This window comes from Ranitomeya variabilis, chromosome 4 (assembly GCF_051348905.1).
Source record: "Ranitomeya variabilis isolate aRanVar5 chromosome 4, aRanVar5.hap1, whole genome shotgun sequence".
In the NCBI taxonomy this organism is placed as follows: domain Eukaryota; kingdom Metazoa; phylum Chordata; class Amphibia; order Anura; family Dendrobatidae; genus Ranitomeya; species Ranitomeya variabilis.
Window position 1 is genome coordinate 463,318,940 of NC_135235.1, and position 26,968 is coordinate 463,345,907.

A 26,968-nucleotide genomic window follows, 5' to 3' on the forward strand; every position below is an offset into this window, starting at 1 on the left:
TGCTGATTTTTGGCACAAGGTTAAAGGAGGCTGGGCTTTTATAAAGCTGTGAAATTTGCACCACCTGGCCTTTACTAACCATGATAGTGAACAAGCCATAACCATAACAGGATAACTTAGGTCTGAAACCTTGGTCAAAGTTATCTGAGCACACAAATCTCCAAGAGTGCCAAAACTGTTACATTTTCCTTTTTGTAATTTTTAAAATGGAAAAGTCATAGAATCATAGAATGTTAGAGTTGGAAGGGACCTCTAAGGACGTCGTGCCCAACCCCCTGCTCAATGCAGGATTCACTAAACCTTCTCAGACAGATGCCTTTGATTGAAGACTTACCACTTCTTGTGGCAGCCTGTTACACTCACTGATCACGTCACTGCTAAGACGTTTTTTCTAATATCTAATCTGTACCTTCTCCCTTTCAGTTTCATTCCATTGCTTCTTGTGCTCCTGTGTGAAAATGAGAAAAAGGATGATCCCCCTACACTGTGACATCCCTTCAGATATTTGTAGACAGCTATTAAGTTTCCTTCTAGCTTTCTTTTTTGCAAGCTAAACATTCCTAGATCCTTTAACAGTTCCTCGTAGGACATAGTTTGCAGTCCGTAAGTGAAAATATATGCTTTTTTGCCTAAAATACAAAGGAAATATGTCATCTTTAACTTTAGACCTTTTAGAGATAATTTCATCTTCATCTTGCTTAACTTCACAATAACAGCAATTTTGACCAGGGGTGCCCAAACCGTTACATGCCACTGTAGTCTTCTAGGTAAACTTGCACAGTTTTTGAAGGAAGTTTGCAGGGAGGTTGTTCCAAACATCTAGAACAACTAGCCCCTTTAAATATTTCACCATCTTACAATTCATAGACAAGTTGAATTTTACTTTGTTTCCAATCCATCCAATCAATAGAATTCCCACAATTGTGGATTATTCCTCATAGGCATATATTTGGTGTACTAGTCATAGTTACCGTACGTTAAATGTCCTGAGGGAAAGCAATTTAGACCTGTGTGCTTCTATTGAATCTAATGGCGGTGTCACTAAGTAATGTCTAGATACCTTACCCCTAAAATCCACCTTGTAAAGAAGGAAGCTGAGATGCTAGGAAACACACCCATGTACTTGGTAAGTAAGTAAAAGTAGGTTTAGGTTATTATTCATATGTTCATAAATTGTAGTACCTGAGAAAACAGGAGTTTTGCTCATTTGGTCAAAAAGATTCAAGCTCTGAGCACAATGTGTCATGTATATGGCATATAATAAAGTCTCTATAAATCCGAACTCTAATACTTTGTTGCTAAACAAAAACAACATTTTCACTTTGCCTTTATCCTGGAGAAAAACCATCATGCTGCTATCTTGAAACTATCTACATGCTTACTACTGACTATACACAGCTTTAAAAGAGTTGTGCCCATCTGGGACATTTCTAGAATGTGAACTAGTTATGAAATGAAGGTCCAATAGTGGAACAGCCATCTATCTAACAAAAAAACGACACACTGTCCAATTCCTAAGTGAAGAGGCGGACATGCACATGCTTCTGTCTCCATTCTTTCCATGGGAGTCTTTCCGAGCCATGATGTAGGCAATATATAGCAAAATGATCTTTAGATAATATCTTAGATAAGGTACTAATTTGATCTATATTACTAAGTTATCTGACTTTCTAGTAGACCACTAAGCTGATAGCTGCTTCCTACTGGGTCCTGGCCACCAAGCATCCAGCCCTATAGTTGGGATAGGAAAGCAAATGATTGTGTGTAAAGAGGGTCAGATGACTGTTGCTTTCAATAGAACCCAGAATAAAGCAGCTTACAGAAGAACAGGGACACCTGGGCTAATTGGACTACTATATATTAGTAAGTCATCTACCGTACAATTGAATTCTTACAAAGTAACCCAAGATAACCCATTTATCACAATTCCGCCTATCAGTGTGTCTGGACGCAGTGAATGACAGATCTGCCAGTCCAATCTAGAACAGGGGCATGCTGAGATGTCAGAACAGTGATTGACAGGTCAGCCGTCCAATCGGATGCTGGGGCGTGCTGAGCTGTCAGTATCATGAGTGACAGTTTAATCGTCCAATCAGGACCAGGATGTGCCAGAGCTTCAGCCATGTGCAGGCTCAGACTGGCCCACCGGAGAACCGGAGGATTCTACGGTGGGCCCAGGTACTGACACCTGCTGGCATACTGGCCAGCAGCTGCCTAGGGCCCCCACTGCTCCAGGGGCCCCCAGCCAGTGGCTATGGGGCCCCTGAGTCAAGGGGGCCCGCCCTGTGCCAGTGGCAGCAGCTGGAGACAGGATCCTGTCCCCGCTGCTAAAGCAAAATGAATATTCACACTTCCCCACGCCCCTATGGGCGTGGAGAGGCGTGAATACCATTTCTCTTTAATAGCAGACAGCGTTAGCCGCAGGCTGCAGCTAACACTGCCCCCATGTAAAGCTCCACCCAAGCACCACACACATACACACGCACACACACACAGCACTGCACACACACACACACGCAGGCACACAGAGCAGCTCACCTCCCGGCAGCCTGTTTCCTGTCTGAGACAGCCCAGATGGATGACATCATCATCCAGCGCGCTGTCTCAGTCAGAAAGCTTCCAGCGAAGGAAGAGGCTGCTGGGATGAGCTGCTGCTACGGGAGGTGAGCTGTGCTGTGTGCCTGCGTGTGTGTGTGCGTGTGTGCGAGAGTGTGTGCCTGCGTGTGTGTGTGTGAGAGTGTGCCTGCGTGTGTGTGAGTGTGTGTGCCTGCGTGTGTGAGAGTGTATGTGTGCCTGCGCGTGTGTGTGAGTGTGTGTGCCTGCGTGTGTGTGAGAGTGAGTGTGCGTGCCTGTGTGTGTGTGAGAGTGTGTGTGTGTGTGGTGATGGGCAATGATGGTGGTGGGGGGAGACAATGATGAAGGTGATGGGCAATGATGGTGGGGGGAAGACAATGATGGAGGTGATGGCCAATGATGGTGGTGGTGGGGAGGCAATGATGGAGGTGAGGGGCAATGATGGTGGTGGGGGAGACAATGATTGAAGTGATGGGCAATGATGGTGGGGAGGAAGACAATGATGGAGGTGATGGGCAATGGTGGTGGTGAGGCAATGATGGAGGTGAGGGGAGGCAATCATGGAAGTGATGGGCAATGATGGTGGGGGAGACGATGGAGGTGATAGGCAATGATGGTGGGGAGGCAATGATGGTGGGGAAGACAATGATGGAGGTGATGGGCAATGGTGGTGGTGGGGAGGCAATGATGGAGGTGAGGGGAGGCAATGATGGAGGTGAGGGGAGGCAATGATGGAAGTGATGGGCAATGATGGAGGTGATGAAATGGGCAATAATGGTAGTTGGGGGAGGCAATGATGGAGGTGATGGGCAATGATGGTGGGGGGAGGCAATGATGGAGGTGATGATGGAGGTGATGAAATGGACAATGATGGTGGGGACGAGGCAATGATGCAGGTGGTAGAATGGGCAGTGATGGAGGTGGTGGGGAGAATGATAGGAGTGGTGGGGAGAAGGCAATGATGGAGGTGGTGATGAGGACAATGATGGGGGTGGAGAGGGGCTGCATTATACTTTATAAAGGGGCTACATTATATTCTGTGGGGGGACTGCATTATTCTCAGGGGACTACATTAAATTATGGGGGGCTACATCATACTATATGAGGGGGCTACAGTATACTCTTATACTCTATGGGGGGGCTGCATTATATTCTGTGGTGGGGCTGCATTCTCTCAGGGGACTACATTATATTCTGTGGTGGGCTGCATTATACTATATGAGGGGGGCTGCATTATACCCTATGAGGGTGCTACATTATATTCTATGGTGGGGACTGCGTTATACCTGAGGGGGTTGCGTTATATTTTGTGGGGTGCTGCATTATATTCTATGAGAGGGGACTGCATTATATTCTATGAGGGGGCTACATTATATTCTATGAGGGGGCTACCCCAACAATTGCTACATAATTAAGACGTGATCTACCTTATATTATACCCTTATATTAGCGCTTTTTACCACACAATTGGTGGTCTTGTATCTATTTCTACGTAGCTACATAGTGAGCCCCAAGAATGATTTTCTCTGGTGGGCCCAAGGTGCTCCAGTCCGACGCTGTCCATGTGTCTCTTTCAGAGTAGTTACCAGCTCTCTGCCTTAGATTGCTGCCAAATGTAGCTTTGCTCAAGAGATGCGTGTTTGCTCTGTGCTCCTACTCTCGTACTCTGATCTTTGCTGCTCGACCTTGGAATTAACTTGACCATCCGTTCGCCTAGCCCTTTTGTCGTGATCCGGTACATTTTTGGAATTCTGACCTTGGACTGTTACCTGACTACGCCTTTGTCTCGCCCCGTCTATGACATACCCTCCTGGCTTTTGACCTCGGATCTCTTAACTACCTTTTGTTTGTGAGTAGTGACTAGCATCACACCATACAGCCTAATTCATAAATGTTATTAACAAAAACAACAAGATCTGCTAGAATCATCCTGCTCATTGACAATTATTGATACTCTGCACAGAATAAACTGAAAAAGATGAAGGCATAATCAGGTTGTATCACAGAAAGTACGAGATTTCACATTAGACACTACCAACGTCCGTGAAATATGGACCTTCACTGTATTTTTACCAAAAATAACATATTTTTTCCTTACCGCCCTCAGGTTCCTGAAGGATCAGATACTGGGTGATTTCAGAATTTCTGCCCTCGGTACTTGTAACAATACAGCCTGAAATGTAGAATTTGTCTAATTTACTCTACATGTACACATCTGACAAATAAAATTACAATGTTTCTGACATGATCCATCAGATGTCTGGTCACATGATCATAGAATATTGGTCTGGCATGATGCTCTTACGGGGGTTGTCCCATCCAATAAAGTATCTCGAGAATGGGAAGTTAAGAGCACTATCAAAATTCTACAGCACAAATTAAAATGAGAAAAAAATGAATATTTTGCCAAAATTTGTCAGTAAAACATAAAGGCTCCTTGACCTGTGTCATCTGATCCAAGAGATCAAAATAAATATATTATTATATTAATATATGACATATCTTTGGTATAATCAGACCTAAGTGTGCATGATGGATTGCCAGTACCTTAAAGCGACATTTTTTACTTTGTATGCATGAGAAAGTCTGTGCTTTAGGTAAGTGCTGATACAATAGCCCATTTTAAGAACACGTTTGTAATTTTACAAACCTTTTAAGAATAAACATTCTCTCTAAAAGAACAAAGGGCCAATTTTTCCTATCATTTTTATGAGACAATTAACCGTAGGCTGCATATAAACTTCTTTTCTCAATGAGAAAGTCAAAGGAAAGTTTATGAGAACCAGTATTCCATTTACATTGGGAGTTTTATCGTATCGAGGGAGTATTGCATCACATGAAAGTTTTAGTTGTCTACAGAATGACCTGATCTGGGAGGGATCCACACTTTTTCAGAAGATACAATACTCTCTAACCAAATATATGCTCTCCTATTACTACGAGTATGTTTGGGGAGGCAAAAAATGTGACACTTGCGAAATGAAGCTGGTAGACCATCATCTTGAGCCTAGGCATTATCGTTTAGAGTAATATCAACCGAAGCCACCAACATAAACGGTTCAGCCAACACTCTAATGTTTATGGGGGCACCGGCCAACTGATCGCTGAAGGAAATGCCGATCAAGCCTGTGATGCTGATCAAGCCTGTCTAATTTTGGACTGCCATTCACTAAGGTCAGCTGGAGACAAGCTGCCAGCAGAGATGTCTGTTGGCGGCCTTCTTATAGAACACATGAGTGCTTGTCTAAGCGAGCGCTCCTGTGTATGGGAGAGACAGCAGAAGCAGCTATTGGATAAACGATCGGCCAAAGCATCGTACAGCCAACAGCCATCTAATGTGTATGGTTGGCTTAACTCTTGAATCTTATTCTAACGCCTCTTAGTTTGCTATAATATACCCATTGGAGCAAATACTTGTGTTATTAAAAGATTATAAACTCCTGTATAGAAGTACAGATTTCACGTTGCTTTGCTGTGTATATTGATGGCCAATTGTTGCATTCTTATACACAGTCCCAATGTTGTCACCATCGCTATTTCCCTATCCGCCATTCACACACTTCTCTAGATTTCTTCACAAGTTGGTTCTATATGTGAATATATTTGTGTTCATGTGTTTAGTAGATTTATATATACTTTATCATTCCTCCTGGTATCTGTTTTGAACTGTGATTTGTTATGCTGTAATGTCTATTGTCTGTACAGGTCCCCTCTATAAGTTGTAAAGCGCTGCGGAATATGTTGGCGCTATATAAATAAAAATTATTATTATTATTATCAGATTTTATTCTATTTTTTACACTGAGGAGCAAAAGGGTAACGATGTTTTGAACTTTTGGCTTTCAGGCTCCATATCTCACTATCCATTACTGCTTCCAACGTGAGACGGCCATAATTTTATAGACAATCATCTTGGATAACTCATACATAAATTTGACCTAGAACTATTTTGCATATGATTAGTTATGCAGATTCTTGTAACTTCACTGAATGGTTACCGTTTTGCTCCTAAAAATCTAAATTGTAATTATTATTATTTTGTTAGTATTTTGTAAATTAACCTTTGGCCTTTAACACTTCCTGAATCCTTCTGGGCATGCTCTCAGTCAGATTCAAAAATGTCTCTATTGAAATCTGATCCCAGGTCTCTTCTATGTGTTCCCATAGTTGGTGCATACTGGTCGACTCACTTGGGTATGTATACAGTTTTTTCTTCAACTCTACCCACAAGTATCCGATTGGGTTGATGTCATTAGCCCCTTTTTCCCTCGTTTCTTCCAGACCGATTTGCACCCATCAGAGCCTAGTGTACTTTTGTCTCATCGCTCCAAATCACCCGTTTCCAATCTTTTTCTGGTCATTTTTCGTACGTTTTTGCAAACTCAAGCCAACGCTTCTTATGCGAATATTGAAGTTGAGGCTTCTTCACCTTTTTTAGGCCCACCATTCCAGACTTGTGTAACGTACGTCGCACGGTGCTTGCATAGACGTCTGTGATCACACTATTATGAAGTATACGAGCCACATTCACTGCCGTGTTTGTCACGCCACAATGGATAGAACGTGTGCTGAGCCATCTTGTTGACTGATATTTTCCCTGGACGTCCACCTCTTGGCTTTTAAAAGGATAGATGGACTTCATTTCGTAATCTTCCAATTGTCATAGCACTCACATGGAGTTTGGTAATTTTTTTGCCCGAGAGACTGCCATCGATGAGCTGGATAATGCTGTTCCTCTTTTCTGGGGAAATCTTCTTCATGGCTGCTCCTCGATTCGAACCAGTGACCTTTCACTTGGGAATCAACCTATTAATACACTGAGCTATTAGGGAATGTGAGAACAGGTTGTATTTTGTAGAATACAGGAAGAAAAACATTTTTCAACCACCATGAGTGAAAAAAATAACACTGAAGTGATATGAAAATAATCTGCATAACTAATCATATTCTAAATAGTTGCAAGTCAAATTCATGTGTGATATAGCCAAGATGATTGCCTATAAAATGATAGCAGTCTCAAGGCAATAGTGGATGGACAGATATGGAGCCTGAAAATCAAAAGTTCAAAACATTCTTACCCTTTTGCTCTTCACTGTATATTTGTATTCTTACTAGTTACAATCAGTGAGGTAGTAAACACGGGGGTAAAGGATCTAACTATGAAAAAACTGCACAAATCTCACCTGGTTCCTGTACATACTACAGTATCCAGTAATGCAGGCCCCAGTGGCTCCAGCGCAACCTGGATAAACCCTGAAGGTAAAACTAGAGAAGACAATTTGGACCTGGTTCCCTGAAAGGCCGTCAGGTGTATCACGTACCTCCTGAACTAAAGGAGAGTGCAGCATAAGAAAGAAATCCCAGAAGTACACTTACCTGCCTGGCCTAGTTACTCGGAAGTAAGACGAGAACTCCAGGCAGAAACCACTGAAGACTATCACCAGCAGAGAAGCAGGAGGGAGGTTTAAATAGTAGCACCTACAGTGTGATAGGACAGACTAGACAACAAATTAGAAATACCTGCTGTCTGAAAGAAATGGACAAAGGTAAAAGGGAATCAGCACCCAGACAGCGAGGGAACCTCCTGTGGCTCAGCGGACACAGACGCTGACAGAAAAGGATCGCGGATTGATCCGAGGCATGACAGAACCCCTTTCAGAAGGAGACCACTGATCATCCCATGTCTCACTCCCACAGGCCCCGAAAACAACCGATTTGATCAGTCAGGCATTTTTTATGCGGCACAGGAAATGTAGTGTTACGTGCAAGCCATATAGACCTTTGTAGGCTTGAGACGTACAAAGCAACTCAGTGATTTAGCTCTTACAATAATCTCTCCTGTTAAAAAAATATGGACACGGGCTGAGTTGACGATGCAACCCCTTTAATATTTTGATTGAAAATGAATCATTTGAGACTTTTCGTAGCCATCACACATTGTGCAAGATGCAACTGTACGTCAGGGCAGCACTTGCCTAGCATTCCTCTTCACCTCATCAATAGTCCTCTGTAGATTACATTGTTTTGTTGGGAAATATTTAAGCATTTTTTTCCACCACAAGATCCTGAGGTTTTTTTTAGTGTGGTATGCATGCATATCCTTCATCACTGAGCTGACGGGTCACAGAGGCTAGAGCTCCATCAACACTCTGAACACTCTGAACTGCAGAACGGCAGAGGTCACACAGGGACAAACTTAGACTGGCGGCTGGAGGCACACTTGGAACAAGTTCTTCTGACTCACAGTGTGGCTGACAATAATCGTACATATAAATGATGGAATGAACTGATTAAAAAAATTGGATTTTTTTCCCCTTACCTTGAATAAGCTGAGGGTTGATTGAGCCATGTATAATTCGATCCACAGCCGCGTTGGCAGGATAGGTGTTTGCCGGGAATTCAGAAGGTATAATCACAGGCCGATGAGTCTGGGTAAGGATGGACTGACATATGCTGCATACCCCAGGTACAGAGCAGGCTTCAGGCTGGCAAGGAAGGTTCTGCGTGTTCGATACTACTCCCTAAAAAGTCCACATACATAGTAAAGTGAATAAGCGAATACAAGCAAACTGTGACCACCATTATCCACGTAGGGATAAGAACTGTGAGTCATAAATCTACCAAGTCCAAAGCTGCTCTCTAAGTAGAGTTTCCATCTAGGACTCAAGGAAATCAGGGTGACGGCCCTTGTGAGAGATCTGGTGGAAGCCATAGTGGTTATCAACAAGCTTTCACTGACAAGTTTCTTTTTAACAAATCTACACAAGAGCACATCTATTTTTACAGGTCATTTTTCTCATTCTATTTAATGGGAAAACATCTTCAAGGATCGGTGGGCTTTGTCTGGTATTACAGCTAATCAACATGTGGAGAAAAACGATAAGATTCTTTTATCTAATGTTGCTTCAAATGTTTCTGTTACGGCTATCAGGTATCTGAATTTACATGAGACAACCAGGTACTTAGGAAAACTAGACAAGATACATTTAGGGCTGGTAACGTTGATAGGGAATCTGTCAGCAGCTTTTTGCTACCTCATCTGTGAGCACCATCTATATATATAATTGTCTAAGGGGTACTTCCGTCTTTCTGGCTGCAACTTCCGTCACGGAAATCACGCGTCGCTGATTGGTCTCGCCAGCTGCCTGTCATGGCTGCCGCAACCAATCAGCGACGGGCACAGTCCGATTAGTCCCTCCCTACTCCCCTGCAGTCACTGCCCGGCGCCCGCATACTCCCCTCCAGTCACCGCAAACTTGGGGTTAATACCAGCGGTAACAGACCGCGTTATGCCACGGGTAACGCACTCCGTTATCGCTGCTATTAACCCTGTGTGTCCCCAACTTTTTACTATTGATGCTCCCTAAGCGGCATCAATAGTAAAAAGATGTATGTTAAAAATAATAAAAAAACAAAAAAACGGCTATTCTCAATTTCTCACCTTCTGTCGTCGGACAATGCGCTCGCACCCGCCGCCATCTTCCGTTCCCAGAGATGCATTGCGAAATTACCCAGAAGACTTAGCGGTCTCGCGAGACCGCTAAGTCTTCTGGGTAATTTCGCAATGCATCCTGGGAACGGAAGATGGCGGCAGCAGGGCGCATTGCCAGGACTTCGCTGGATCCCTGCGGGTGAGTATATAACAATTTTTTATTTTAATTATTTTTTTTAACAGGGATATGGTGCCCACACTGCTAAATACTATGAGGGCTGTGTTATATACTACATGGCTGCTAGATACTGCGTGGGCTGTGCTATATACTATGTGGGCAATGTTAGATACTACATGGCTGCTGTATACTGCGTGGGCTGCTATATACTGCGTGGGCTGCTATATACTGTGTGGGCTGCTATATACTGCGTGGGCTTATACTGCGTGGGCTGCTATATACTGCGTTGGCTGCTATATACTGCGTGGGCTGCTATATACTGCGTGGGCTGCTATATACTGCGTGGGCTGCGTTATATACTGCGTGGGCTGCTATATACTGCGTGGGCTGCTATATACTGCGTGGGCTGTGCTACATACTATGTGGGCAATGTTATATACTGCGTGGGCTGTGTTATATACTACGTGGGCTGTGTTATATACTACGTGCCCTGTGTTATATACTACGTGCCCTGTGTTATATACTGCGTGGCCTGTGTTATATACTACGTCGCCTGTGCTATATACTGCGTGGGCTGTGTTATATACTGTTTGGGCTGTATTAACGCATTGGGTATTCTACAGTATGTATGTATGTTTATAGCAGCCACATAGTATATAGCACAGGCCACGTAGTATGTCTGCTATATACTACATGGCTCCTATATACTATGTGGCCTGTGCTATATACTGTGTGGCTGCTATATACATACATACATACATACATATTCTAGAATACCCGATGCGTTAGAATCGGGCCACCATCAATGTAATAAAACAGATCCTGATTCTAGCGATCACTTAGTTTACTGGGTGTAGCAGTTGTGATAAAATAGATAGAAAACAGTTCTTAGATGTAGAATGCAGCAGAGCTCATAACACTTCCCCCACCCACACCAGGCGTTCTGTGTATGTTGTCTATTGACAGTGAGCTGCTTATCGCAGGAGGGGCAGAGTTGGTGTATAAAGGAAGTTCCAAGTAGTCCAGGCAGTAATAATCACCAGGTGATAAAACCTTTGTTGTAAGTGAACAACAGCATACAGCTTGATAAGTGACATAAGTGACACATCCTTGAATTCTGTGTTTTAACCTCTACCTTATGCTGTCCTCAGATTACATAGCAAAAACCTAGTGACAGATTCCCTTTAAGATGTGTTACTGTATCAAATTCTTACAAACTAAAGAATTCTCTCTGTGTATTATTTCTCCTTTAAACCTGTAGCAAGCGTATATAGGAAAGAACATACTGTGTAGTCATGATGCATGGTGACATCTGGCACCTGGGTCAGCATGATGTCTGTGGTCTGCCTCCCGCCAGCTTCTTCATTGTTAATACTGGTCGTATTTAGTGCAGGCTGTTGAAAATCGACATTATCTGCATTGTGCTTCAAAGAAGTCTTTTGTACAGTATTATTACTTTGGCTTGGTTCTGTCGCTTCTTCTGGATCTACAATCTTAGGGATTTGTTGCCTGGTTGTCTTGTGTTCATTTATGTCATTAGGTACATATATAAAGTCCATGTCCTGGCTGAGTTGTTCATTAGAGGTCTCTTTCAATGGAGAACTTTTAGAAGCCATATTTTCCCTCTGCATGATATCCAGATTAGGAGTGGGTAGATCTGATGCATTGTCTTCTAAATCTGGGTTAACCAATTGTAAACACTGAGAGATCTCTAGCTTCTGTATCTCTGTGTTGAGAGGATCCGGTTCTTCATGAACCATATCTGAGCTTCTATCTATTGGACTCTCACTTATGTCCATACATACTTGACCATTTGGGTCAACCACGTTTTTTTTTTTGCCTGTGTAATCTGAGCTGTGCTCTATCAAATCATTCTCTTTTGTACTTGATTCAATGGGTTCCTTGCTTAAACCAGACTCTTCGGGGTCCTTTCCCGTCCTACTCGTACTGTTCTCTGACTTCACTGGTTCTGTGCCTCCAGACTCCAGCTTGCAGGATGCAATATCATCTGACGTCAGTTTATCTAAGCCTTGTGGGTCTAGGTTTAGCTGCAGCATATTGGCCGTATTGCTGGTTTCTGGCGGTGTAGACAACTGAGGCTTAGGTTGGTTAGTGCCATCTTCATCCATCAACCCAACAATGGTCTCTTGTCCTCCATCAGTGCTCAAAATCTCTACATCTTTCTCCATTTCAACAACACGGATCTGTACAGAAAATGACAAAGTATACAGCTTCAGTTATCTCTTCTTAGATATGCTTAAAATAAGGGAAAAATGCTACTGTGCATAATCTAAAATGGCCTCAGATAAAATATTACATAGAAGATACATATTAGTCAGACTAAACATCATTTGTTCCACCTCTTTATTATGTATACCGAAAGTAGTAGACTAAATAACGAATGCAATAATGGTTCATCTTCTCAAAGACCTTAACGTAATAGAATTATGGGGATTGTCTCATCAGAAACCCTTCTAAAAGGCATCTCTGGCAATCAGACGATTTGCAAAAGGTAAGCTATTGATAGCTCATCATTTTGCTGGGGTAAGCGTAGGTCCACCGATAAGAAGCCAAAGATGAAGAGTTTTCCATTCTAGCTCATAGAGGTTGGGTCCCAAGTAGATGAACCCTTTCTACGAGGTCAATATTCCCTACTACAAGGTTATGGATTGTGTTCATCTGATAGCCCCTTAAAAGATGTCTGTAGGTTGAACCTTACTAGTATATAATGCTTGTGGAGGTGTCCTGATCCTCAAAAATGGCAGATGTGGTGAAATGGGGGAGAAGGAATGGAAATATTGGTGTTTTTGTTCCTGCGGGATATTCTCAGGAGGAACAAGTTAATACCCTCCTCCCCTGAAGACAAAATGTATGCTCGATCGAGTCGATAAAGCATCTAAAAGGCAAAGGTTGGAGAAATATTTGTTGGCTGATTGAGTAGTCAGGAGACAGTCATTGTAGGACGGTTTAATATTAAAAATATGGTAGAACATTATGTACACAATTTGTTTCCACAACAATGCCTATATTCAATAACTGTATTTTAATACGTTTCCTCAGAATATGGTAAGAACAAAGGTTTCAACCTGCATATAAACAATTTGCAAAACATACCTAAAAGTCCAAAGGTTGGTGATGATATGGAAGAAAAACAACCAACTGCGTCCATGCCCAAGAGCTCATGCATGTACTGACAGCGCTATACGAATTCTGAATGTTTACTTGGGTACCAGTGATGGAGCACAAAATTAAAGGGGTTTTCTGATCGTTAAGAAATGTTAAAAAATTCTAAGGGTAGTATAATCACTTATTATTGAACTGTCTGCAGCTATAATGTCTCTGAAATGACCATGTCCGTAATGCTTACATCCTACTTGTGTGCTCCTGTACTCGGAATATGTGGTTGTACAGGAGACCACACATTACATCCCTTTAGCCCCATTATTTCCTGGCTCGCCCCCTCTCTCTATAGGTAGTGTGTGTCACATGCTGGGCAGCAGATTGTGCAGTGTCAGTGGGCAGCAAGACTAAAAAGCAGAGTCTCAGTATTAGATCTGTGTCGGCTTTGAAGACAAATAGCAATTACAGCACTATCTTACACCCTGTAAAAGAAGGGCATGCAGGCAGCTGCTAAAAAAAAGCAATCTCTGTGAGAGCAGAGGTATTATGGCAACTGTTGTCCTATGCATGGTAGTCACACTTATATCAAGCCCTGGAAGCATCAGAACTACTACCGTAAGTGCGATAATGAAATTAAAAAAAATACTTCTAAATAATGATTGGATTATATAATGAGAATTCAGAAGGCCAGGAAAGCCATTCTATAACGGTACTCACCATATGTTTTTGGTGGTCCATATAATACCATATTATTTATAATTTATACTGGGTACCACACTGATCCATGCTATTATTTATCATTTATACTGGGTACCACACTGATCCATGCTATTATTTATCATTTATACTGGGTACCACACTGATCCATGCTATTATTTATCATTTATACTGGGTACCATACTGATCCATGCTATTATTTATCATTTATACTGGGTACCACACTGATCCATGCTATTATTTATCATTTATACTGGGTACCACACTGATCCATGATATTATTTATCATTTATACTGGGTACCACACTGATCCATGATATTATTCATCATTTATACTGGGTACCATACTGATCCATGATATTATTCATCATTTATACTGGGTACCACACTGATCCATGCTATTATTTATCATTTATACTGGGTACCACACTGATCCATGATATTATTCATCATTTATACTGGGTACCATACTGATCCATGATATTATTCATCATTTATACTGGGTACCACACTGATCCATGCTATTATTTATCATTTATACTGGGTACCACACTGATCCATGATATTATTTATCATTTATACTGGGTACCACACTGATCCATGCTATTATTTATCATTTATACTGGGTACCACACTGATCCATGCTATTATTTATCATTTATACTGGGTACCACACTGATCCATGCTATTATTTATCATTTATACTGGGTACCACACTGATCCATGATATTATTTATCATTTATACTGGGTACCACACTGATCCATGCTATTATTTATCATTTATACTGGGTACCACACTGATCCATGCTATTATTTATCATTTATACTGGGTACCACACTGATCCATGATATTATTTATCATTTATACTGGCTACCATACTGATCCATGATATTATTCATCATTTATACTGGGTACCACACTGATCCATGCTATTATTTATCATTTATACTGGGTACCACACTGATCCATGATATTATTTATCATTTATACTGGGCACCACACTGATCCATGATATTATTTATAATTTATACTGGGTACCACACCGATCCATGCTATTATTTATCATTTATACTGGGCACCACACTGATCCATGATATTATTTATCATTTATACTGGGTACCACACCGATCCATGATATTATTTATCATTTATACTGGGCACACACTGATCCATGATATTATTTATCATTTATACTGGGTACCACACCGATCCATGCTATTATTTATCATTTATACTGGGCACCACACTGATCCATGATATTATTTATCATTTATACTGGCTACCATACTGATCCATGATATTATTTATCATTTATACTGGGTACCACACTGATCCATGATATTATTTATCATTTATACTGGGTACCACACTGATCCATGCTATTATTTATCATTTATACTGGGTACCACACTGATCCATGCTATTATTTATCATTTATACTGGGTACCACACTGATCCATGATATTATTTATCATTTATACTGGGTACCACACCGATCCATGCTATTATTTATCATTTATACTGGGCACCACACTGATCCATGATATTATTTATCATTTATACTGGCTACCATACTGATCCATGATATTATTTATCATTTATACTGGGTACCACACTGATCCATGATATTATTCATCATTTATACTGGGTACCATACTGATCCATGATTTGCAAGCAAATTGGGTCAGACTTCCTGAACAATTCCTCTATGCAGTAGACGGTGTGCACATCATTTATTAAATAATTGTATCACTTCTGCACTTTCATGGAATTGGAACACTTCGGAAAAAGGCACGGAGCTAAGTGTTGTGAAATGTGTCAAACCTACTAAAGATAAGCATTACGTTTTTGGCTTGAAATACTGAATACTCATTTACATCTAAACAATCCACGAGGTGACAAAAGGAATAGAAATGAGCCCAAGGTCCAGTAATCTGCACCATTCGCAATATGTTTGACTCGAAAAATCTACATTCCTGCATTCTATAGTAACGCTACTGCAAAATCTATACCATAATTTCTAATAATGCAAAATGAAACATCAGACTGCTGGACGGGGTAGGCTCAAGCAGTCCGATGCAGAACGTACAGGATCAGAAAAGGGATGAAGACAGCTGTACATGTAAAGACATAAGAAAACTAAATAAATCATCTTACAGACATATTATTTTAATTTATTACTTTGAAATACCAGCAACCGGAAGAAGGGGGCAGATGAAACATTATTTCTATCTAGCAGTCCTTAGGGGTTTTCCACAATGATGTCCTGTGTCTGGTTTAGTGTGACAATTATCCAAAACGTATGTGAATCACGGCTGAGGAAGTGATCCGGTCGCAGGTATGACTCAGAAAAAGTCACCACCCCTCCACTATCTATATACATGTCTTGACGAAAAAGCCATATCTTATTTGCAAACATTTCCTTTTATGTGTTCATAATTATTAGGTACTGGAGGCCAAACATCAAGGGAACTGGGGGTTTTGGTCTTCGCTTGAGAAGGATCTGATCCTGGGCTGTATATACAAAATGCCACCAATTTCACAGACCGGTCTGACTTATCTGACAGAGATGCCTAAAGAAAGAAAAAAGAAAGGAGCAATGTGCAAAGCCATTGTGCACACACCAGTAAGCTTCTACTGAAAACAAGCCGGAGGGGCTCTCCATGGAGAATGTGCTTGTTAATGTGTTAATACCCAAAATATTCTCATTTTAAATAACAGGACATGCTCGACAAAGCCCTCCATTAACCCTGGCCAAAGCCGAGCTCACATCTCCCCATAGCTGTGCACTGTGCCCAATGTAGAACTGTCGTCCGCAGATGAAATTTATTCACCTCACTGGAGCAAGTAATATGGCAATTGCTACTGGCATTTATGCATGCATTCAAAAAGTAATGTCTTCCAAATATAAATGACGGAACGCGGAGAAGACAAGAGAAAGGAGGGGGGAGATGAAGTTGTCATAAACGGTCTTCTGCCCTTTACAGAGAAACAGCAAGGAGTGAAGCCCAGAACTGAGGTCTGGGATAAGATTTGTGGCATCTTTTCTTCTCGTTTTAACATCACAGGTGAAATTCGTGTTACTATGAGGGAGCTTGAGGACTGATAACCTTGAATATGGGTATGTGTGAGGCTCTATTCACCAGTGTTGGGCTTTCTGGAATGTTTATTCGCATGAAAGAAGAAGTCTGAAGTACTTTTCCTGCCGCCAAAAAAACACCAGATTCCAGACAAACACGATGAAACTTCATGGGATCAGGTGAGATTCACCTGCCTCCATTCAAAAAACATACTGCAGGTGAAAAAAGTATTGAACATGTCACCAATATTTCTAAAAGGTGCTATTGACTTGAAATTCTCACCAGGTGTTGGTAACAACCCATCCAATCCACACAAGGAAAGGAATCAAACCATTGGTGTCCATAAATTATGTGTAATAATGAGAAACGACACAGGGAAAAAGTATTGAGCACATGAAGAAAGAGAGGTGCAAAGAGCCATGAAAAGTCATGACACCAGCAGAAATCTATCAGTAATTAGAAAGTTTTGCTGCCAGTTAGTAAAAAATAATATCAGCTGGTTAAACTGATGGTATATTAAGAGGTGTCTCATTATCAAGGTGCCACACAAGAAACATCTCATGATGGGTGAAACCAGTGAGCTGTCTCAAGACCTTCACAACCTTATTGTTGCAAAACATACTGAGGACAGTGGTTACAGAAGAATTTCTAAACTACTGAAGGTTCTAGGGTGCATTGTTGGGGACATAATCTGGAAGTGGAAAGAATATCATTTCACCATAAACCAGCCAAGACCAGGTACTCCTCGCAAAATTTCAGACACCAGTGAAATACTGGGAGAATATAGTCTGGTCAGATGAGACCAAAACGGAACTCTTTGGATGCCATAATAGACACCATGTTTGGAGGCCAAAAAGCACTGCATATCACCCCCAAAATACTATACCAACAGAGAAGTTTAGAAGTGGGAACATCATAGTGTGGGGCTGTTTTTCTGAATACAGCACTGACAAACTTCATACATAAAGTACAGACCAAAAGTTTGGACACACCTTCTCATTCAAAGATTTTTCTGTATTTTCATGACTATAAAAATTGTACATTCACACTGAAGGCATCAAAACTATGAATTAACACATGTGGAATTATATAGTTAACAAAAAAGTGTGAAACAACTGAAATTGTGTTATATTCTAGGTTCTTCAAAGTAGCCACCTTTTGCTTTGATGACTGCTTTGCACACTCTTGGCGTTCTCTTGATGAGCTTCAAGAGGTAGTCACCGGGAATGGTTTTCACTTCACAGGTGTGCCCTGACAGGTTTCATAAGTGGGATTTCTTGCCTTATAAATGGAGTTGGGACCATCAGTTGTGTTGCACATTAGTCTGGTGGATACACAGCTGATAGTCCTACTGAATAGACTGTTAGAATTTGTATTATGGCAAGAAAAATGCAGCCAAGTAAAGAAAAACGAGTAGCCATCATTACTTTAAGAAATGAAGGTCAGTCTGTCCGAAAAATTGGGAAAACTTTGAAAGTGTCCCCAAGTGCAGTGGCAAAAACCATCAAGCGCTACAAAGAAACTGTCTCACATGAGGACCGCACCAGGAAAGGAAGACCAAGAGTCACCTCTGCTTCTGAGGATAAGTTTAGCAGAGTCACCAGCCCAGAAATCGCAGGTTAACAGCAACTCAGATTAGAGTCCAGGTCAATGCCACAGAGTTCTAGCAGCAGACACATCTCTACAACAACTGTTAAGAGGAGACTTTGTGCAGCAGGCCTTCATGGTAAAATAGCTGCTAGGAAACCACTGCTAAGGACAGGCAACAAGCAGAAGAGACTTGTTTGGGCTAAAGAACACAAGGAATGGACATTAGACCAGTGGAAATCTGTGCTTTGGTCTGATGAATCCAAATTTGAGATCTTTGGTTCCAACCACCGTTTCTTTGTGCGACGCAGAAAAGGTGAATGGATGGACTCTACATGCCTGGTTCCCACCGTGAAGCATGGAGGAGGTGTGATGGTGTGGAGGTGCTTTGCTGGTGACACTGTTGAGGATTTATTCAAAATTGAAGGCATACTGAACCAGCATGGCTACCACAGCATCTTGCAGCGGCATGCTATTTCATCCGGTTTGCGTTTAGTTGGACCATCATTTATTTTTCCACAGGACAATGACCCCAAACACACCTCCAGGCTGTGTAAGGGCTATATGACTAAGAAGGAGAGTGATGGGGTGCTAGCCAGATGACCTGGCCTCCACAGTCACCAGACCTGAACCCAATCGAGATGGTTCGGGGTGAGCTGGACCGCAGAGTGAACGCAAAAGGGCCAACAAGTGCGAAGCATCTCTGGGAAATCCTTCAAGATTGTTGGAAGACCATTCCCGGTGACTACCTCTTGAAGCTCATCAAGATAATGCCAAGAGTGTGCAAAGCAGTCATCAAAGCAAAAGGTGGCTACTTTGAAGAACCTAGAATATAAGACATAATATAAGTTGTTTCACACTTTTTTGTTAAGTATATAATTCCACATGTGTTAATTCCTAGTTTTGATGCCTTCAGTGTGAATGTACAATTTTCATAATCATGAAAATACAGAAAAATCTTTAAATGAGAAGGTGTGTCCAAACTTTTGGTCTGTACTGTACGTGGTTAAAATTGTTGGTACCCCTCGTTTAATGACAGAAAAACCCACAATGGTCACAGAAATAACTCGAATCTGACAAAAGTAATAATAAATAAAATCTATGAAAATGAACAAATGAAAGTCAGACATTGCTTTCAACCATGCTTCCACAGAATTAAAAAAAAAATAAACAAAACTCATGAAATTGGCCTAGACAGAAATGATGTTACCCCTGAAAATAATGTGTCAAAACGGACATGTTAAATCAAGGTGTGTCCACTAACTAGCATCACAGGTGTGTACAATCTCGGAATCAGTGAGCGGGCCTGTATGTAGGGCTACAGATACTCACTGTGCTGTTTGGTGACATGATGTGTATCACACTCAACATGGACCAGAGGAAGCGAAGGAAAGAGTTGTCTCAGGAGATTAGAAAGAAAATTATAGACAAACATGTTAAAGGTAAAAGTTATAAGACCATCTCCAAGCAGCTTGATGTTCCTGTGACTACAGTTGCACATATTATTCAGAAATGTAAGATCCATGGGACTGTAGCCAACCTCCCTGGACGTGGCCGCAGGAGGAAAATTTATGACAAATCAAAGAGACGGATAATACGAATGGTAACAAAAGAGCACAGAAAAACTTCTGAACAGATTAAAGGTAAACTTCAAGCTCAAGGAACATCAGTGTCAGATCGCACCATCCATTGTTGTATGAGCCAAAGTGGACTTCATGGGAGATGACCAAGGAGCAGTAGCGTAGCTACTGGGGGGGCAGAGGGGGCCATCGCCCCGGGCCCTGTCACATGAAGGGGCCCACTGGGAGCCGGCACTGCCACTTCCGTGATGAGGCACAATACAGCACAGGAGGAGAGCAGTAAAATGCCTGCTCCCCTGCCTGACGGAGATTCTGCACGCTGGCAGCACAGTGGCCAGTTGCCAATCTCCCTCCTGCACTGTATTGTGCTGACCGACCTCCTCCCAGGGCCAGGCTGCACGTTTCTTCCCTCAGTGTGCACGCTGTGATTGGCTTAGGGCAGGCACGCTGGGTCCTAGTGCCCTAGTGATGGGCAGTCCGGCTCTTTTTGGTGATCTAGCTCTCATGGCTCCGCTCACCAAAAAGAGCCGGCTCTTTCGGCTCGTGAACCGGCTCTTTTTGGATCGTATTAGATCCCTATTGAGTACCTGTTCATGTGTCCGAAACTCCGCCCACCTACAGCCGAAACTCCACCCACTTCTTAGAGAGCCAATTAAATTGAAGAGTGGGCGGGGTTTTGCTCAGGTGGGCGGAGTTACGCCTCCCGAAGCCCGGGATTTTACGCCCAGTGAGAGCCATTCAGGGATTTTAGTGGCTCTCACTGGTGTGCCGGCTCCCATCGTTCACAGCAGGGAGCCGGCTCTTTGTGTCGGCTCGTTCGCGAACGACACATCACTATAGTGCCCACCTGCATTTCACTCAGATACTTCCTGGTCCTGCTGCAAACGTCATTGGTAAGTGGGGTCCTGGGGATAAAATGCATTAAATTGATAGGCATGTCAGTCACTGGGGGGTAAATGTGAGAGGATGGGGTGTTGTGGGGGCTTAGGTGGGGGAGGGGGACAGGGCACTGGGGGGGTGAATGTGAGCAGATAAGGGTATTGTGAGGTCTGAGGTGGGTGAGGGGCAACAACACTGGGGGGCTGATTATTATACGGTTTTGTTAAGAGACTATACGCACTCCATCACATGTGATAGTTGTTCTCTGGGATGGGGAGGTAGGGGGCATATTATACTTATCAGCTGGGTAAGCCATGAGCTGCATCACATTTAAAGCATTACTGCAGCATTTCTTGTTATTTCACCGCTGGAGTGGCGCTTTAAGGCACACGGTGCGCATTTTGCTGCGGATCCGCAGCGTTTCTGCAGCTGCGGGTCCGCAGCAGTTTCCCATGAGTTTACAGTTCAATGTAAACCTATGGGAAACCGAAAACGCTGTGCACATGCTGCGGAAAAAAACGCACAGGAACGCAGCGGTTTACAACCCGCAGCATGTCACTTCTTTTGTGCAGAATCGCAGCGATTCTGCACACCTAGGAATGCACTGATCCGCTTACTTCCCACATGTGGCTATGCCCACCATGCGGGAAGTAAGCGGATCATGTGCGGATGGTACCCGGGGTGGAGGAGAGGAGACTCTCCTCCAGGCCCTGGGAACCATATTTGTGTTAAAAAAAAAAAAGAATTAAAATAAAAAATCATGATATACTCACCTCTCAGAGCTGCACGCGGCCATCTGGTCGCAGGGTTGCTGTGCGAGCAGGACCTGGGATGATGCCGCGGTCACATGACCGTGACGTCACGAAGGTCCTTCTCGCACAGCATCTTTGGAACCGGACCGCCACGTGCAGTGCCGAGGAGATCGGGACGTCAGAGGGTGAGTATATAACCATTTTTTTAATTATTTTTAACATTACTATTGATGCTGCATATTGCTGCATATGCAGCATCAGTAGTAGGAGTAAACCCGCAGTTGAAACCGCAAGACAAACCGCGATAAATCTGCAGGGATAACCGCAGCGGTTTTGCCCTGCAGATTTATCAAATCCGCTGCGGGAGAACCCCAAGGGACCCTTCCTACTTGTGCACATAGCCTTAGGCTATGTGCACACGTTGTGGATCCGCAGCGGATTTCCATCAGGTTTACAGTACCATGTAAACCTATGGAAGACAAAATCCTCAGTGCACATGCTGCGGAAAATACAGCGCGGAAACGCTGCGTTGTATTTTTCGCAGCATATCAATTCCGCAGGTGTAAAAACACAGGCGAAATCTGCACAAAATCCGCAGTAAATCCGCTGGGAATCCGCAGGTAAAACGCAGGGTGTTTTTACCTGCGGATTTTGCAGAATCCGAACGGAAAAGTCCGCAATGTTATCCGCAACGTGTGCACATACCCTTAGAGGCGCAGTTACAGCTGCTGTGACTGAAACAGTATCGGCGCCGCTCCCTAGGCTGCAGTGAGGAATGAAGTTAATTTCCTCCTGGCATCATGACTCTCACTGCAGGCGACGCACGGTGTCAGAACACTATTAACTATTATGCTGTGTTTTGTATAGGGGAGCTGTGGGGGCATTATACTGTGTATAGGGAAGCTGTGGGATCATAATATTGTCTATAGGGTAGCTGTGGGGGCATTATACTGTGTATAGAAAAGCTGTGGGCTCATCATACTGTGTATAGGGGGACAGTGGGGACATCATACTGTGTACAGGGAAGCTGTGGAATCATCATACTGTGTAGAGGGGAGCTGTGTGCACATTATACTGTGTATAGGGGAGCAGTGGGGACATCATATTGTGCATAGGGAAGCTGTGGAATCATCATATTGTGTATAAGGGAGCTGTAGGGGCATTATACTGTGTATAGGAAAGCTGTGGGCCCACCATACTGTGTATAGTCAAGCTGTACAAGGAGGCTACTTAGGGGACATTATTAAATGTTAAGTGGGCACTTTAACATTATTGTTATTGGGGCACTCAGAGCACTGAGACCATCAAAATTTCATATGTGGTATTATTACTTTTTAGGGACAAAATGTGGAGGGCACTAGCACAGAGCATTAGTGTTCTCTAGGGGTAAATTTTATTATCTAGAGAGCACAAAGGAGTCATTATTACTATGTAAGGGGCTCAGTGGTGGCATTATTATGTGGGGCGGCACCATTATTGTACTACACAGCAGGTGCAGTAATAGGGGCACATACGGCAGCAGCGGCTCCGTGTATTGCGGTATCAGCAGAATGATTAGCTTGTGCAGGTTGGGAATAGATATGAACGGGTGCTGGAAATGTGAGACGTATGATGTGTCTTTGTTGTAATCTCTGCAGACAAGTCCTGGCTGGAGAAGTTCTTACCTTGCTCTGGGCGAGATGGAAAAGATGGGAAAAGTGAACAACTCCATAAGAAAGACCATCAGCTGTAAGTCACCATCTAAAACTGTCCAGTGATCTTTTATATGGTCTGCAAGACTGGTATCTACCACTATATGGTCTCCATATAGTAATATCAGTGTTCGTTTTTGTCTATAGATGTTTTTTCAGTCAGAGTGCGGTCATCTGCTGATGTTCCTCTATGCTCACAATTAGGGTGCACCACATAGCTGTAGTCAGGGGTACCTGGTTAGGGGCCCACTCAGATTTTTCGCCCCCCCCCCCCCCCCTAAGCTAAAACCCTAGCTACGCCTCTGCCAAGGAGGACACCTGTTGTGAATTTGCTTTTTGCTCCCTCTAGTGGTTACTAGTTTTTTGACTCTGGTTTTTCTGTCATTCCTTTTATCCGCACCTGGGTCGTTAGTTAGGGGTGTTGCTATATTAGCTCCCTGGACCTTCAGTTCAATGCCTGGCAACGTAGTTATCAGAGCTAGTCTGCTGTGCTCTTGTCTACTGATCCTGGTTCCAGTTATATCAGCTAAGTCTGCCTTTTGCTTTTTGCTATTTGTTTTGGTTTTGTATTTTTGTCCAGCTTGTTCCAAATCTGTATCCTGACCTTTGCTGTAAGCTCTAGGGGGCTGGTGTTCTCCCCCCGGACCGTTAGACGGTTCGGGGGTTCTTGAATTTCCAGTGTGGATTTTGATAGGGTTTTTGTTGACCATATAAGTTACCTTTCTTTATTCTGCTATCAGTAAGCGGGCCTCTCTGTGCTAAACCTGGTTCATTTCTGTGTTTGTCATTTCCTCTTACCTCACCGTCATTATTTGTGGGGGGCTTCTATCCAGCTTTGGGGTCCCCTTCTCTGGAGGCAAGAAAGGTCTTTGTTTTCCTCTACTAGGGGTAGCTAGATTCTCCGGCTGGCGCGTGTCATCTAGAATCAACGTAGGAATGATCCCCGGCTACTTCTAGTGTTTGCGTTAGGAGTAGATATATGGTCAACCCAGTTACCACTGCCCTATGAGCTGGATTTTTGTATTCTGCAGACTTCCACGTTCCTCTGAGACCCTCGCCATTGGGGTCATAACAGTTTGCCAGGCCAATATTAAATGTTTAATGCATTGCAGAAGAGGGATTATAAGAAAGAAGATTCTGAGTTTTTTTTTTTCTTCCTTCCCCTTTACCTCAGAGTGGCTATGCTTGCTGCAGACATGAATGTCCAGACCTTGATTACAAGTGTGGACCAGCTGGCTACTCGTGTGCAGGGCATACAAGACTATGTTATCAGAAATCCTAGGTCAGAACCTAAAATACCGATTCCTGAACTGTTTTCCGGAGACAGGTTTAAGTTTAGGAATTTCGTGAATAATTGTAAATTGTTTTTGTCCCTGAGACCCTGTTCATCTGGAGATTCTGCTCAGCAAGTAAAAATTGTGATTTCGTTCTTACGGGGCGACCCTCAGGATTGGGCTTTTTCGCTGGCGCCAGGAGATCCGGCATTGGCTGATCTTGATGCGTTTTTTCTGGCGCTCGGTTTACTTTATGAGGAACCCAATCTTGAGATTCAGGCAGAAAAGGCCTTGCTGGCTATGTCTCAGGGGCAGGACGAGGCTGAAGTGTATTGCCAAAAATTTCGGAAATGGTCCGTGCTGACACATTGGAACGAGTGTGCACTGGCCGCTAATTTTAGAAATGGCCTTTCTGAAGCCATTAAGAATGTTATGGTGGGTTTTCCCATTCCCACAGGTCTGAATGATACTATGGCACTGGCTATTCAAATTGACCGGCGGTTGCGGGAGCGCAGAACCGCAAATTCCCTCATGGTGTTGTCTGAACAGACACCTAATTCGGTGCAATGTGATAGAAAAACCGCAAATTCCCTCATGGTGTTGTCTGAACAGACACCTGATTTAAAGCAATGTGATAGAATCCTGACTAGAAATGAGCGGAAAATTCATAGACGCCGGAATGGCTTGTGCTACTACTGTGGTGATTCTACACATGTTATCTCAGCATGCTCTAAACGTATAGCTAAGGTTGTTAGTCCTGTCACCGTTGGTAATTTGCAACCTAAATTTATTCTGTCTGTAACTTTGATTTGCTCACTGTCATCTTATCCTGTCATGGCGTTTGTAGATTCAGGTGCTGCCCTGAGTCTCGTGGATCTCTCATTTGCTAAGCGCTGTGGTTTTACTCTTGAACCATTAGAAAATCCTATTCCTCTTAGGGGTATTGATGCTACACCATTGGCAGCAAATAAACCGCAGTATTGGACACAGGTTACCATGTGCATGACTCCTGAACACCGCGAGGTGATACGTTTCCTGGTTTTACATAAAATGCATGATTTGGTTGTTTTAGGGCTGCCATGGTTACAGACCCATAATCCAGTCCTGGACTGGAAGGCTATGTCAGTCTCAAGTTGGGGCTGTCGTGGTATTCATGGGGATTCCCTGCCTGTGTCTATTGCTTCTTCTACGCCTTCGGAAGTTCCGGAGTATTTGTCTGATTATCAGGATGTCTTCAGTGAGTCTGAGTCCAGTGCACTGCCTCCTCATAGGGACTGTGACTGTGCTATAGATTTGATCCCAGGCAGTAAATTTCCTAAGGGAAGACTGTTTAATCTGTCGGTACCTGAACATACCGCTATGCGTTCATATATCAAGGAGTCTCTGGAGAAAGGACATATTCGTCCGTCTTCTTCCCCTCTTGGTGCGGGATTCTTTTTTGTGGCAAAAAAGGACGGATCTTTGAGACCTTGTATTGATTATCGGCTTTTAAATAAGATCACTGTCAAATTTCAGTATCCTTTACCGCTGTTGTCTGACTTGTTTGCCCGGATTAAGGGTGCCAAGTGGTTCACCAAGATAGACCTTCGTGGTGCGTACAACCTTGTGCGCATTAAGCAAGGTGATGAATGGAAAACCGCATTCAATACGCCCGAAGGTCATTTTGAGTACTTGGTGATGCCTTTTGGGCTCTCCAATGCGCCTTCAGTTTTTCAGTCCTTTATGCATGACATTTTCCGGAAGTATCTGGATAAATTTTTGATTGTTTATCTGGATGATATTTTGGTTTTTTCTGATAATTGGGATTCGCATGTGGAGCAGGTCAGGTTGGTCTTTAAAATTTTGCGTGAAAATTCTTTGTTTGTCAAGGGCTCAAAGTGTCTCTTTGGTGTACAGAAGGTTCCCTTTTTGGGGTTCATTTTTTCCCCTTCTGCTGTGGAGATGGACCCAGTCAAGGTCCGAGCTATTCTTGATTGGACTCAGCCCTCGTCAGTTAAGAGTCTTCAGAAGTTCTTGGGCTTCGCTAACTTCTACCGTCGTTTTATCGCTAATTTTTCTAGCATTGTGAAACCTTTGACGGATATGACCAAGAAGGGCTCCGA

General features: G+C 42.9%; 1 protein-coding gene across 2 annotated transcripts in view; it reads right to left on the reverse strand.

Moving 5' to 3' along the window:
• ZNF335 (zinc finger protein 335) overlaps window positions 1-26,968 on the reverse strand; it is a 176,766-nt gene that overhangs the window by 64,346 nt on the left and 85,452 nt on the right. For both annotated transcript variants that reach the window (XM_077251693.1, XM_077251692.1), the window contains exons 2-4: window positions 11,471-12,388; window positions 8,894-9,095; window positions 4,673-4,747 (exon numbers count right to left, since the gene is read on the reverse strand). In XM_077251693.1, the coding sequence (XP_077107808.1) occupies window positions 4,673-4,747; window positions 8,894-9,095; window positions 11,471-12,373 (1,180 nt within the window). In that variant the 5' untranslated portion in view covers window positions 12,374-12,388. The remainder of the gene's footprint in view (window positions 1-4,672; window positions 4,748-8,893; window positions 9,096-11,470; window positions 12,389-26,968) is intronic.